Below are 13,347 nucleotides of genomic sequence, written 5' to 3'. Positions count from 1 at the left end.
GTTGAAGATATACAGTGGGGCAAAAAAGTATTTAGTCAGCCACCAATTGTGCAAGTTCTCCCACTTAAAAAGATGAGAGAGGCCTGTAATTTTCATCATAGGTACACTTCAACTATGACAGACAAAATGAGAGAAAAAAATCCAGAAAATCACTGCATCATAGTCTTGGTAATCTTTCTGATACATCCAGATCCACCACCTGCCGGTACTAATTATATGACGCCATTGTCATTGATAAAAAGTAAAAGATAAACTATATAATACACTGATGAGTGTCTTACAGAATAAGGAGTCAAAGAAGATCAAGATGTAGGATTTAAGGTAAACATTAAACATTTCCCTAGGAAAGCAAATAACTTTACAGGGACTAGGTTGGCCAGATTGAAGTACTCGGCCAACTCACCTCGGCTTACTTTAACTCCTGATGAGTACCAGTGTTATAGATACAAGAATGGCACTGAGATCTTAGATGATTTCAATGGCTCGTTAATGTGACTGACTTAGGTTTGGAAGTACAGGAGAAAAATGTTAACCTAACAGCACCTATGACTGGTGTAGGGTGGGCTCGTACCAGCAAAGGACACATACGACAGAAACTACCAGAAAGGGTTGTTAGGAACTTGTGCCCCGGTGTTATTGGTCCAACCAGTTCGAGTTAGTCATCAGAGGCCAGTTATAGGAGGCTGAAGTAGGCACAGGAGGAGTTTTGACCAGGATGGGAGTAGCTTTGTCTAGATGGATGCTATTGGCATCCTCAAGGAAGTTACAGATTAATACAAAGCTATGAATCAAATAGGTGAAGACTTTACCACTACGTTCTTTTGGTGGTTGATAATAAATAAAAATGTGGATTGGATTAATGAGGTGGTAAGGGTAGGGAACAACACATCCGCCACGCTGATCCTCAACACAGGGGCCCCTTAGGGGTACATGCTCAGTCCCCTCCTGTACTCCCTGTTCACTCATCACTGCACGGCCAGGCACAACTCCAACACCATCATTAAGTTTTCCGATGACACAACAGTGGTAGACCTGATCAATGACAACAACGAGACAGTCTACAGGGAGGAGGTCAGAAACCTGGCTGTGTGGTGCCAGGACAACAACCTCTTCCTCAACGTGATCAAGACAAAGGAGATGATTGTGGACTACAAGAAAAAGAGGACCTAGCACGCCCCCATTCTCATTGACGGGGCTGCAGTGGAGCAGGTTGAGAGCTTCAAGTTCCTTGGTGTCCACATCACCAACAAACTAACATTGTCCAAGCACACCAAGACAGTCGTGAAGAGGGCACGACAAAACCTATTCCCCCTCAGGAGACTGAAAAGATTTGGCATCGGTTCTCAGATCTTCAAAAGGTTCTACAGCTGCACCATTGAGAGCATCCTGACTAGTTGCCTCACTGCCTGCTATGGCAACTGCTCGGCCTCCGACCGCAAGGCACTACAGAGGGTAGTGCCTATGGCCCAGTACATCACTGGAGCCAAGCTTCCTGCCATCCAGGACCTCTATACCAGGCAGTGTCAGAGGAAGGCCCTAAAATCTGTCAGACTCCAGGCACCCTAGTTATAGACTGTTCTCTCTGCTACAGCACAGAAATGGTACCGGAGCGCCAAGTCTAGGTCCAGGAGGCTTCTAAACAGCTTCTACCCTCAAGCCATAAGACTCCTGAACACCTAATCAAATGGCTACCCAGACTATTTTAATTACTTGTTACTTTTATTTCTTATTCTTATCTGTATTTTTTTTTAACTGCGCTACTGGTTAGGGGCTTGTAAGTAAGCATTTCACTGTAAGGTCTACACCTGTTGTATTCGGCGCATGTGACTAATAACATTTGATTTGATTATATCTGGCACTCTCTTAGGTTCTTTCCCCAGTCAGTATTGTTCCTGTGTTTATGCGTAGACTCTACTGTTATATTGTCTTGTTCCATGTTTGTTGTTTAATTCAATGTTTCACCTGCACCTGCTTCTCGACTCTCAGCGTCTCCGTTACTCTCTGGATTAGAGTGTCTGCTAAATGATTCAAATGTAAAACATTTAAAATGATCCAGTTCTTCCATGACCTGCATACTCACCAGACATGTCACCCATTGAGCATGTTTGGGATGCTCTGGATCAACATGTAAGTTCCATTTCCCGCCAATATCCAGCAACTTCGCACAGCCATTGAGGAGGAGTGGGACAACATTCCACAGGCCACAATCAACTCTATGCAAAGGAGATGTGTCGTGCTGCATGAGGAAAATGCTAGTCATACCAGATACTGACTGGTTTTCTGATTCATGCCCCTACTTTCCTTTTTAACGGTATTGGTGACCAACAGATGCATATCTGTATTCCCAGTCATGTGAAATCAATAGATTAGGGCCTAATGAATTTATTTCCTTATATGAACTAAGTAAAATCTTTGAAATAGTTGCATGTTGCATAATCTATTCAATTCAGTGTATATAGAAGATAAGTGCAGATACAGAGCTCCTGGTCATGTGTCAAAGTTGGTCATATCTGACTATCATTGAGTTTGTATATACACATTGGCACACATAGTGAACACATAATGACAGTGTTGTGTTAGTTCACCTGTTACATCACTGACCTATCTGAAGAGTCATACTGTGTATATATAGAGAGTTGGGCCAATGCGGTTTCAGTCTGATAGTTGCGAGCGAGCCACTTTCACCTACATAGACATTGCTAAGTGATAATTGATGCTTCTGCTTTGTGCTGCTTATTTCTGATAGTTTTCAAAACCTATGAAGATGTCCAGTAAAGATAGATTTGTTGACACCACAACACAGTACAGACTTAGATACACATTATCTAAATTCGCTGCTCGGTTTTGCTTGTTCACAGCAGGTCATTTCATATGGAAATATCAGACATGCTCTCGTATTGTTACGTCACCAACATTTCGAGAATAAAGACGTTTACATGGCAGCCATTCTAAAACCTGACCGAACTCCCTCTCTATACGGCTCTGATCTAAACTTGTGAATTGACTACTTATTTTTAGGGATAAGAGTTTTTCCTGACCATGTGACCTCACCAGGAAATACTCCTGTCCTAAAGTGTGAGAGATTAGTAATGGGCAATAATAGGTAATACACCTTTTTTTAAATATTTTATTTACAGGGAGGCAAGAAAAATAAACTAATATCCTCACCATACAGCAAGAAAACTGGGATAACTAATATAACTCGGGCCTAAATCATGGTAACCTAAGTTTGTGAGCAACTTTCACTAATCAAGTGACAAGTTTGTGGCAGAGGAACAGTAGAGGTTATTAGGAAACACTTTTATCTCACAGGAAGATGCTTATAAATGTCTTCAGTCATCATTGCCAATATTATTGTCAGTTCAAACTAAACATCATTAACACAGGAAGTGTGTTTCTTTATTGAGAGGAAAGGCATCTTTTAACTCCGCAGACAACGTCTAAAGTTAGTTTTGGTATAAGGTTTCACTCAGAAACAGAATAGATAGGCTACATCAGAAAACATGTTTTGTGGTCAAATTAATTTACCACAGGGCTTAACTGTGGCCTATTCTTATATCTGTGAAACTCAATTGCTCTCTGCGTTCAGCAATACAGTAAGTGCTGAAAGCTTGACTGTTATCGGTATCGAAATTACTTTTGTAACTGTTGTGCAAGAGGAGAAATCATGAGTCATTGGTTTTATCTACATCTGAATCTGTTGGATGTAGTGTTTCCAGATCAGCAGTGAAGATTGGTATATTCATTAAGTTCTTTGACTAAAAGCATTTCTGTCCTTGACTGCGATAAAGAGACCAAAAGGAGATAGTGGGGAGAGAAGATACTAACTTCCTGTACAAAAACAACATCAACACAGAGTAATGGGTTTACAAGATGTTTTATGCCATGGCTATAATTTAACACATTTAACACATTTGTCCCTAGAAATGTGTTCATTTACAGGTAGAAATGCATTCAACATCCACTGAAGTAGCTAGCAAGTTTACTAGATAGCTACAGTAGTTGCCTTGGTAACCACACAAACAGACTTGCTTGTTTAGATCATTGGTTCTCAAACGGTGGGGCATTTTTTAAACGGAACTCAGTCTGGCTTTAAATTTTCTCTTGAAAGTTATAATAGTAGAATGCACAAGGTGTCATTTTGAAATTGGGTAATGCGTCAACAGTTTTCCTCTTGTCAAACCAGTCATTGCATATCTTAGAGAGCTATAATGTGTCAGAAATGTCCAGATCATCTAGCCCATGTCAGCTAACGTTTTTTTCGGTAGGTTTTTTAGACCATACATTCTGATGTAATGTTTGAGTCAGTCAAATATCACATGAATGCACATTAGACATGGCAAAAATGTATAGAATTGCATGAAAAGTAGCTTTAAAACTGCATCTGCATCCCATGAGAACATTTGTATAATTTCAGGGAATAGACTTCAAACTTGCTAAATGTTCTCTCCACCAACAATAGGGGTGTGAATAGTTTGTGTCATGAACAGTGCTTGTGCCCATAGAAATAGACGTGGCTGAAAATCCAATTCATCAGTGCCAATAATGTTTTCAATTCGACCTTTGCCTTCAAAAGCAGCTCAAACATAGAACATGTAAGGATGAACTATAGCCATTGAACGCTACCGTGCTGATATACCATGCATTACAGGAAAATAATGCACGCTCTAAATTGTCCTTCAAGCCAATCAGAAACAAGTATTCAACAATGCCATAGTATAAAAATGATTAATCAACATGACAGTTTTATACATCAGTAAACATTCTATCAATAACAATTTATGGCAAATTCCACGTCATTATCTTAAATAGAGGCTCTTTGCAGCTTCAGGAATCCAGACTAATTTCCTGGTGGCACCGGTGCTACTTACATTTTCAGTTGGTGGCACCAGCCCATAATTTGGTCGTACCAAACTTGTTGCAGCATCACGCAAGAGGAAAAAATTACCAGCCATTTTAAAAAGACGTTCACAGTGCTACTGAGATGATATGATTCAGAAAATAAGTTATTTCATCTAACATTAAAAAAAGCATTTTGTGAACTAACGCTCGCACTTGACTCTTGTCCCTCATACTAGCTCTGACTTTGCTGATAGCTACTTTATTGAGGAACAATGTATTTACCTACTATGACTGTGATACAGTATGTGGTTGTCCCACCTAGCTGTCTTAAGATGAATGCACAATCTGTAAATCGCTCTGGATAAGAACGTCTGCTAAATGACTAAAATGGAAAATGGAAAATGGAACATGTCCAAGCAGGAGTGCATGATCAATATATTTTGACATGCACCCTAAACCAGTGATTGTCATGAATGGGTTGACATTTAGTCTATTGTTGCTATATTTTACTCTCAAAATAGGGCTCCAGAACTGCAGATTTCTTCTGTTAAATAGATATAAATTTGCTTACATCTATTGTGTGTACAAATATCGCATAGGCTAATTAATTTGTAAACTCAAAATGCATTAGTTAGATAGCTAAATATAATATGCCGGTAGTTAGTTGTGTAATTGATTCATCTAACAGTAATTGTAATTTCCTAAAAACTTTGCAGCATACCCAATCATTTATTTATAGGCCTATGCAATCACCGCAAATGGCAGATGGGTGCTTCCCGCACTCCACTCCGTATATCTCAAAGATATAGCCTACCAGATAGTTTGGCTCAAAACTGTGCTTAAACAGCCAATATTGAGACTTGAGAAATAAATGTAATACCTTTCAGAAACCTTAGACCCTCCTCTCTCCAACAGTCACAACTTCTTCTAAACTTTTATTTTCCCGCAATTGAATTTTGAAATGTTACAATCAGAATGCATTTTGCTCTCCAACTAACCTACTTGGGAGCAGCAAGGGAGAAACAAGCACAGGGCAGACCTGACTATTTCATTCAGGGATCAGAAAAATGGTGCACTTTTAGATTTGACCAAATTGTGTTTTTTGCCGCCCCCAAATAGAACGTTTTGAGAGAAGTGAAGTGACCAGCTAGAAATGGCAGCTCGCACCGATGCAACCAATTAAAATGGAACTCGCAAAGCCAAGTCAAAGCCCAGATAACAAATGTTGCTTCTGGGAACGTTTTTGGGAAGGTTATTTTTCTAAGAACCAAAGGAGAACCTTTAGGGAACGTTATGGAAACGTTTGCTGGGAAGATCTCAAAATACGACTAAATGGTTGCAGTCTAGAGCCCTGCAGCTGCCTTGTTACAGTGAGTATACAAAACATTAAGGACACCTGCTCTTTTCATGACATAGACTAACCATTTGAATCCAGGTGAAAGCTATGATTCCTTATTAATGTCACTTGTTAAATCCACTTCAATCAGTGCAGATGATTCCTGTGTGTAATCAAGAATGGTCCACCGCCCAAAGGACATTCAGCCAACTTGACACAACTGTGGGAAGCATTGGAGTCAACATGGGCCAGCATCCCTGTTGAATGCTTTCGACACCTTGTAGAGCCCATGCCCTGACGAATTGAGGCCGTTCTGAGGGCAACAGGGGTGGTGTTCCTAATATTTGTTATACTCAGTGTATGTTGCACATATGAGATTATGTGGAATGTAGAAAAAAATTGAAAACATGAATACGTTCCACTTTGATAATGTGGAGCGGAGCCTTAAGACTGCAATCAATATTAAATAAATGAATTGGACATTTTTCTTATACATATTTCTTATAAAAATGTTTCAGTTCAAATATGATCAAACAGCCTGCACAAAACAGGTATGCTGTGCAACATTGTCATTCTAGTGGTTACATCTACCAGACATCTAAGCACAATATATAATTCAGAGGACCTAGTTGCTGTTTTTCAGATAACATTTAGTAATATGTGTTCCTTATTGAGACTGAATCATAACTTATACTCAATGACGTTGATTAGTTGTTACGTATTTTTCGCCAAATCTAAAAAATACTTTCTGTAATCTCAGGTGTTGAAAAATATCAAACACTTATCCAATACTACCTGGAATGCACATTGACAATTAATACTGTGATAGAACTGTAATGGTAAGCCATTAAGGCTCTGCTTCTGCTTGATTGAGTTGTCCACACTTGGTATCACTCACAAGCCAGTTTGCCATCGAAGGAGGAGAGCGTGATGGCGAAGGCCTGCAGGGGACACATAGGGAAGCTATAGTCCATGGAGAATACGTCCTCTGCCACCCGACCAAACTGCATCACAATGTAGTCCTCTGGAAGGTAGTGTAATTGTCCCATAGTCAGCAGGGTGGTGGGGAGTTGGATAGCAGTACATTATAAAAGGGTTAGTTGGCATTGGGGGCGTGTGAATGAAGTGAATGAAGGCATTTTTAAGCCACTACATCCAGAAATATAGAACGGGTATTCTAAGACAGCTTATAGCCAATCAGGCGGCCTAAAGCACCTCTATTTCTCAGCAAATAATGGCTCTATCTTACCGTTGTCAGGGTGAACGATTTGGAAGTTTTTGACGGAGGCCTGTGTGACTCGGCCGTGGAAATTGAGCACGTAGGACTGTGTCTGTTCATTCCAGCTGGGGGACTTGTTCATGAGGCACACTAGGTTGTCAGTGTTACCATTCTCATAGCGGGAGAGCAGAGACTCTATATCCTGAGAGATAACAGTAGATGAAGGAGAGAGTGGTAAACAGACTGTCCGTACCATATCTTTATTCATATAGGTACTCATTATATTCTCCTATTCTATTCTGCATCATATGTATTGGTTTAGTGGCCTGATGAATTTAACCTTAGGTCTCAATCTCAGGAGTCTTAGGTGTCGATAAACATACACTTTTTGGACGAATGCACACTCTCTCATCATTCTCCATCATGCCAGGAATAATCACTGTCATTTTCCTGGGGCCTTTGAAACCTAGAACATTCTTCTCCTGAAAGACAAAAATACAGAAGAGAAGGTCATAGTTATTGGTCGGATTAATTTTTTATCAGGAGGCAAAAGCCTACAGTAAATGAAGGAAGTCATTGTAAAGATGTAAAATTAGGTTTGACTCACATAACAGATTGCGGCAAGCTCTTGCCGAACTGACTCACACTCTTTGACGAAAGGCTTCTTATCTGGGTTATCCCCGTCGTCAAACACTGTGAATTTGGTGCCTAGCACATTTGATCTGAAAGAGATTGATCATACGATTTACATAGTACTGTGAAGTTAAACAGAAGAACGGGACAGATGGACACAATAAATAAACAGACAGACAGACAGAATGGAAAAAAATACTAAACTAAATGAAAAGTTGGTCACACATTTTTTTATGGTTGTATGGTTGAACATAGATCGGTTGGGGGTTAGTTACCTTAGTTTGCCTATATAACTGTCTGTGTCTCTGGAAAGTTCTGTTGGATCAATGGAAATGAGATAATTGGAGGTTTTGCACTTCTTCCTCTTCCTGCCTGCCATTAAAAACACCTGAGAGAGGTAGAGAGAAAGAGGGGTATTAAGGGAGGATGGAGGGAGAAATCAAGAATGGACAATGAGAAAACAGCAGTTACATGAGTGCAATTATTCTGATGATCAAACTGACATAAAGGCTGGCCAATCACATACCGCACAAGGAAAGACTTGCAACAAGAGCATTCACATTGGCCAGCCATATATTCCATTGAACCTTTTCTTTAGCACCCTTACCCTCTTCCCATCCTCCTTCTCCATATGGAGATAGTAAGTGGGGTACATTCCTTTCTCCACGCCCCGCCTGTCCCGAGTGATTCTGCACTGGATTGTCGTATCTCTAGGGGCTGGATGCAGGGCAAACTTTTCAAGATCTTCAACTGAGACAGGAGTTGTCACCTGAGGGACAGAGACAGGAAGGAAATGGGAAGGGTAGGGAGAGGGAAGGAGAGAAAAGAAAGAGGAAGAGATGGGAGGAAAGGATTTTTTTTCAGACATAAATTGTCTGAATGAAAGAGACATTTATAAGGTAATGGCTACCATATCTAGGTTAAAGGGAAAATGGTTCATTTGTAAAATGGACAAACACTGCTCTTTTAGAGTGACGTTTTTATCACACTCTTACTCTTCCAATGTTGTCGTCGCTGTCTGAGGTGTCCTGCTGCCTGTAGTTGGAGTTAAGCAGTGCGAGATTGGCTTTCTCAGCTTTTTTGGTCTTTTTTGGAGTTTTCTCTTTTTTCTCTCTTTCAAGAATTTCATCTTCCTCCCTCTCATTGTCACTTATTTGGCACCTTGCTGTAGCAGTGGAAACAACATATTCAAAGTTATTTCATGTAAACAAAAGGGAAACTCTTTGCAGTATACCGGAAGGTCAGTTTACACTGAACAAAATATAAACACAACATTTGCCTCATGCAGTGCGACATATCTCCTTTGCATAGAGTTGATCAGGCTGTTGATTGTGGCCTGTGGAATGTTGTCCCACTCCTCTTCAATGGCTGTGTGAAAATGCTGGATATTGGCGGGAACTGGAACACACGGTCGTACACTTCAATCCAGAGCATCCCAAACATGCTCAGTGGTTAACATGTCTAGTGAGTATGCAGGCCATGGAAGAACTGGGAAATATTCAGTTTACAGGAATCGTGTACAGATTCTTGAGACATGGGGCCTTGCATTATCATGCTGAAACATGAGGTGATGGCGGCGGATGAATGGCACGACAATGGGCCTCAGAATCTCATCACGATATCTCTGCGCATTCAAACTGCCATCAATGAAATGCAATTGTGTTCATTGTATGTAGCTTACTGCTGCTCATACCATAACCCCACCGCCACCATGGGGCACTCTGTTCACAAAATTGACATCAGCAAACTGCTCACCCACACAATGCCTTGCACACTGACTGCCATCTGCACGGTACAGTTGAAACCAGGATTTATCCGTGAAGAGCATACTTCTCCAGCATGCCAGTGGCCATCGAAGGTGAGCGTTTGCCCACTGAAGTAGGTTACGACCCCGAACTGCAGTCAGGTCAAGACACTGGTGAGGACGACGAGCACGCAGATGAGCTTCCCTGAGACATTTGCTGACAGGTTGTGCAAACCCACAGTTTCATCAGCTGTCCGGGTGGCTAGTCTCAGCCGAACCGGCAAGTGAAGAAGCTGGATGTGGAGGTCCTGGTCTGGCCTGGTTACATGTAGTCTGCGGTTGTGAGGCCGGTTGGATGTACTGCCAAATTCTCTAAAATGACGTTGGAGGCGGCTTATGGTAGAGAAATTAACATTAAATTCTCTGGCAACAGCTGTGGTGGACATTCCTGCAGTCAGCATGCCAATTTTACTCTTTCTCAAAACTTAAGACATCTGTGGCATTGTGTTGTGTGAAAAAACTGCACATTTTAGAGTGGTCTTTAAATTGTCCACAACACAAGGTGCAACTGTGTAATGATCATGCTGTTTAATCAGCTTCTTGATATGCCACACCTGTCAGGTGGATGGATTATCTTGGCAAAGGAGAAATTCTCACTAACAGGGATGTAAACCAAATTTGAGAGAAATAAGCTTTTTGTGCATATGGAACATTTCTGGGATATTTTATTTCAGTTCATGAAATACGGGACCAAACCTTTACATGTTGCGTTTATATTTTTGTTCAGTTTACCTTGCAAACGTATGACTCACATGTGTTGAGGTGTTGTTTTTTCTTGGGTGTTCCTGGGATGGGGCTTTTTGACCAATCCTTTCTCTCACCATCACTGTCCCATTCTGGCGTCTCAAACTCTACTACGGAATCTATCTGAATAGCTGGAGACTTAGTGATAGTGTTTGCTGGAAATTGAGAGAAATATAAAAATATGGTAATGCTGAAAGGTAGTAATGAAATGTGTTATAAAATATTTTGTGTTGCTCTGCATTTTGTGTAAAGTATGTCAACTTTGTTCTGAATATGTTGTGTTTTTCTGGAAAACATATCTACTAGTTAGTCACAGGAAACAGATTAAAGCAGCCAGATCTCTTATGTCTTTACAGAACATGAAGAGAATGAGTTATACAAGTGCATGACTTCGGGTACTTTTTAAGGTTAGTCCAAGTGCACTGCTGATAGTTCTAGAGTACATCAGTTTGATAGGACGACAACAAACGTGCTTGATCAATGGGTTATAGACATACACCTTGCCCTCCTGAAGAGGATCAGAATACCTGGGTCTATCTGGCTCGGTTCCGTACCCGATGCCCACTGAACAGGGCAGTCAGGCTATCGTGAGCCATTTACTGTTTGCCCTTTCATAGCACAACAGTGGCATTGGAGCCAAAGTTACGTCTCAAGGGGCAAGGCCTACAGATGCCTTTAGCTGTAACTCACATTCTTCTATAAAACCTTCAAAACCAAGCCTTCTGAGCAAGCATTTGTAACCGTGTCTGTGCACATCTCATATACGGTGGCAGAGGTTATCATCACACATTCAGCATTGTGTATGACATTTGTATCTCTTACCCTCTTGTTCATCAGTCTTGTTTTTTTTCTCTTTACTTGGGGTGTGTCCTTTCAATTTGTCCTTTTTTGTTTTTTTCTCTCGCTTCTCCTTCTCCTCTCCCTTCTCCTCATTCTGTTCTAACTCTAAAACATAAGACAGAATAGTATTTTTTACTACATTTTGAGGAGGACTATCTTTCTATTCCTCCTTGAGGAAGCCTCCTCTGACAAACAATCACAGATACGCACACACACACAGCAAACACACAGCAAAAATACACAACACACATGACACACACAGGATATTGTGTGTGTGTGTTGTGTATTTTTGCTGTGTGTTTGCTGCTGTTTTTGCTGTGTGTGTGTGTGTGTGTGTGTCATATCTCATAGGATAAAATGATCTTACGTTTTGCTTGCGCCTTCTCCTTTTTCACACCTTTCTCTTTCTTCTCCTTCTCTTTCTTTTTCACTTCTGCTGGGCCTTCATTTTCTGTACTAAGTTTAGGCTTTGGCTGGCTGTCAATTTCCACGTCCATAGTTTTGGTGATGATGGGTTTCTCGGGGGGCATCTCATCTGTAGCATCAGTGGTTTTTAGGCTGAGCTCTCCCAGAGTAATTTCCTCCAGTGGGTTATCATGGGCTTCTTCAGCTGAAGAGTATAACATGGCCATTACAAGTCAGGCATACAGTACTAGATAGTTATTGGTAAATGATGTACAACTAATAGTTCTCGCCTACATCTTGACAGAGGTTGTAACCATTCAACAATGTTTTATTCTTGATAAGAAGGGTGTCAATATGGGGATATGTATTTGTAAGACTGATAATGCATCCAACACAGTTGTATGACTGTTCTGTGGTTCAGTATACTGTATTGTGAGAGTACTATACATTGAGTGTTCATATCACCAACCATTTAAGGAGTTGTTGCTCTGGGATTGAGTAATCAACAGGTCTGTGTCATCTGCTCCAGTCTTCTGCTTGCTTTTCTTGGGTCGAGCGTCCCTATTGGCTGTGACCATTTGGGTATCGGCCCTCCTTCTCTGCTGCTTCTTCATCAAAAGTGAACGCTGAGGGAGATTCTGGGCTTAATCTTAATTCCAAGATTGCATCAATGTTCTGCCTCTCCATCGGGTTCAAAAACACAACAACCACTTGCATCACTTTCAAAAGCAGTTTACCTATTTCTTTGATTAGCCTATATGAAAGGGTAACTAAGAGTTAATTCTTATTGTAAGATTGTCATGTTTCATCTATACCACTAAATGTAAAATGCTACATTGTTTCAATATTCACAATTTAAACCACACATGATTTTCTTTCGAATAGGTTAATAAATTGAGGTTTATATAGACTAGTATCTAGAGAGACTGGTTGCTTTTATTTGGCTTATACACTGGATCTGTAGACCACATATTTGGTGACATTTGCCTTTATTACACAATATTGTCATGAATGTCAGTTTAGAGGAAGTCATCTGAATTATAGTATCATTTTGATTTCCTTACCTGATTGTCCAGCTTTAGTTGACGCAATTCTGGGTCCTCCATGGCTAAAGTAATTGTACTGTAAATAACACTCCAATAGGACCGCTAATGACCGTCTGCTGAGGAGAAGATACCACACTATCTAAATAGATTTACCTGGACAAATGTTCAGCCTGCAGAGCAATAATAAAACTAATACGCACAGACAGATTCTCAACATAAAAACATGAAACGTGTTTCATTCTCTCTCTCTCTCTCTCCCTGTCTGACATAAGCATATGCACCTGCATGCAACAGAAGGTAAAGTGGATTAAGAGGGATAATGTTCTTAAACTCCATGGCATAGCACATGCAGTATGGACTGGTGAGTGGTGACAGAGCTGACCAGTGACAAATAACATTGAGTCATTGAAAGAGTCATGTTTAATGTGTAAGAAGAAATGCATTAAAAACAACTTGCATAATGTGTCATGCATTTGAT

The 13,347-nt window shown here is 40.6% G+C and overlaps 1 protein-coding gene and 1 non-coding gene across 2 annotated transcripts; both read right to left on the bottom strand.

Moving 5' to 3' along the window:
* Nucleotides 1–3,861: 3,861 nt before the first annotated feature.
* LOC109865468 (tubby protein) lies at nucleotides 3,862–13,257 on the bottom strand. Its single transcript, XM_031799449.1, has 12 exons — nucleotides 12,888–13,257; nucleotides 12,293–12,449; nucleotides 11,786–12,028; nucleotides 11,401–11,523; nucleotides 10,587–10,733; nucleotides 9,026–9,195; nucleotides 8,638–8,799; nucleotides 8,306–8,418; nucleotides 8,005–8,119; nucleotides 7,781–7,879; nucleotides 7,428–7,599; nucleotides 3,862–7,202 (listed from the first exon to the last, which is right to left on the bottom strand). The coding sequence occupies exons 1-12, from the start codon at nucleotides 12,927–12,929 to the stop codon at nucleotides 7,069–7,071; spliced, it is 1,677 nt and encodes a 558-aa protein (XP_031655309.1). The 5' UTR covers nucleotides 12,930–13,257; the 3' UTR covers nucleotides 3,862–7,068.
* On the bottom strand, nucleotides 11,111–11,239 carry LOC116355585 (small nucleolar RNA SNORA17). The gene has a single exon (XR_004204592.1). It is a non-coding gene; the product is annotated as a small nucleolar RNA SNORA17 (small nucleolar RNA).
* Nucleotides 13,258–13,347: the final 90 nt, after the last annotated feature.

This window comes from Oncorhynchus kisutch, linkage group LG20 (assembly GCF_002021735.2).
Source record: "Oncorhynchus kisutch isolate 150728-3 linkage group LG20, Okis_V2, whole genome shotgun sequence".
NCBI classification, from domain to species: Eukaryota; Metazoa; Chordata; class Actinopteri; order Salmoniformes; family Salmonidae; genus Oncorhynchus; species Oncorhynchus kisutch.
This window is presented reverse-complemented; position numbering and strand designations above follow the sequence as displayed.

Excerpts from the sequence above, each read along its gene's own strand:
- LOC109865468 (XM_031799449.1), bottom strand. The coding sequence starts at position 12,929 with ATGGAGGACCCAGAATTGCGTCAACTAAAGCTGGACAATCAG. Across the intron at positions 7,880-8,004 it reads AGCTTGCCGCAATCTGTTAT|GAGAAGAATGTTCTAGGTTT; the intron begins GTGAGTCAAACC and ends TTTGTCTTTCAG. Across the intron at positions 7,600-7,780 it reads TGTGCATTCGTCCAAAAAGT|GATATAGAGTCTCTGCTCTC; the intron begins GTATGTTTATCG and ends GTTATCTCTCAG.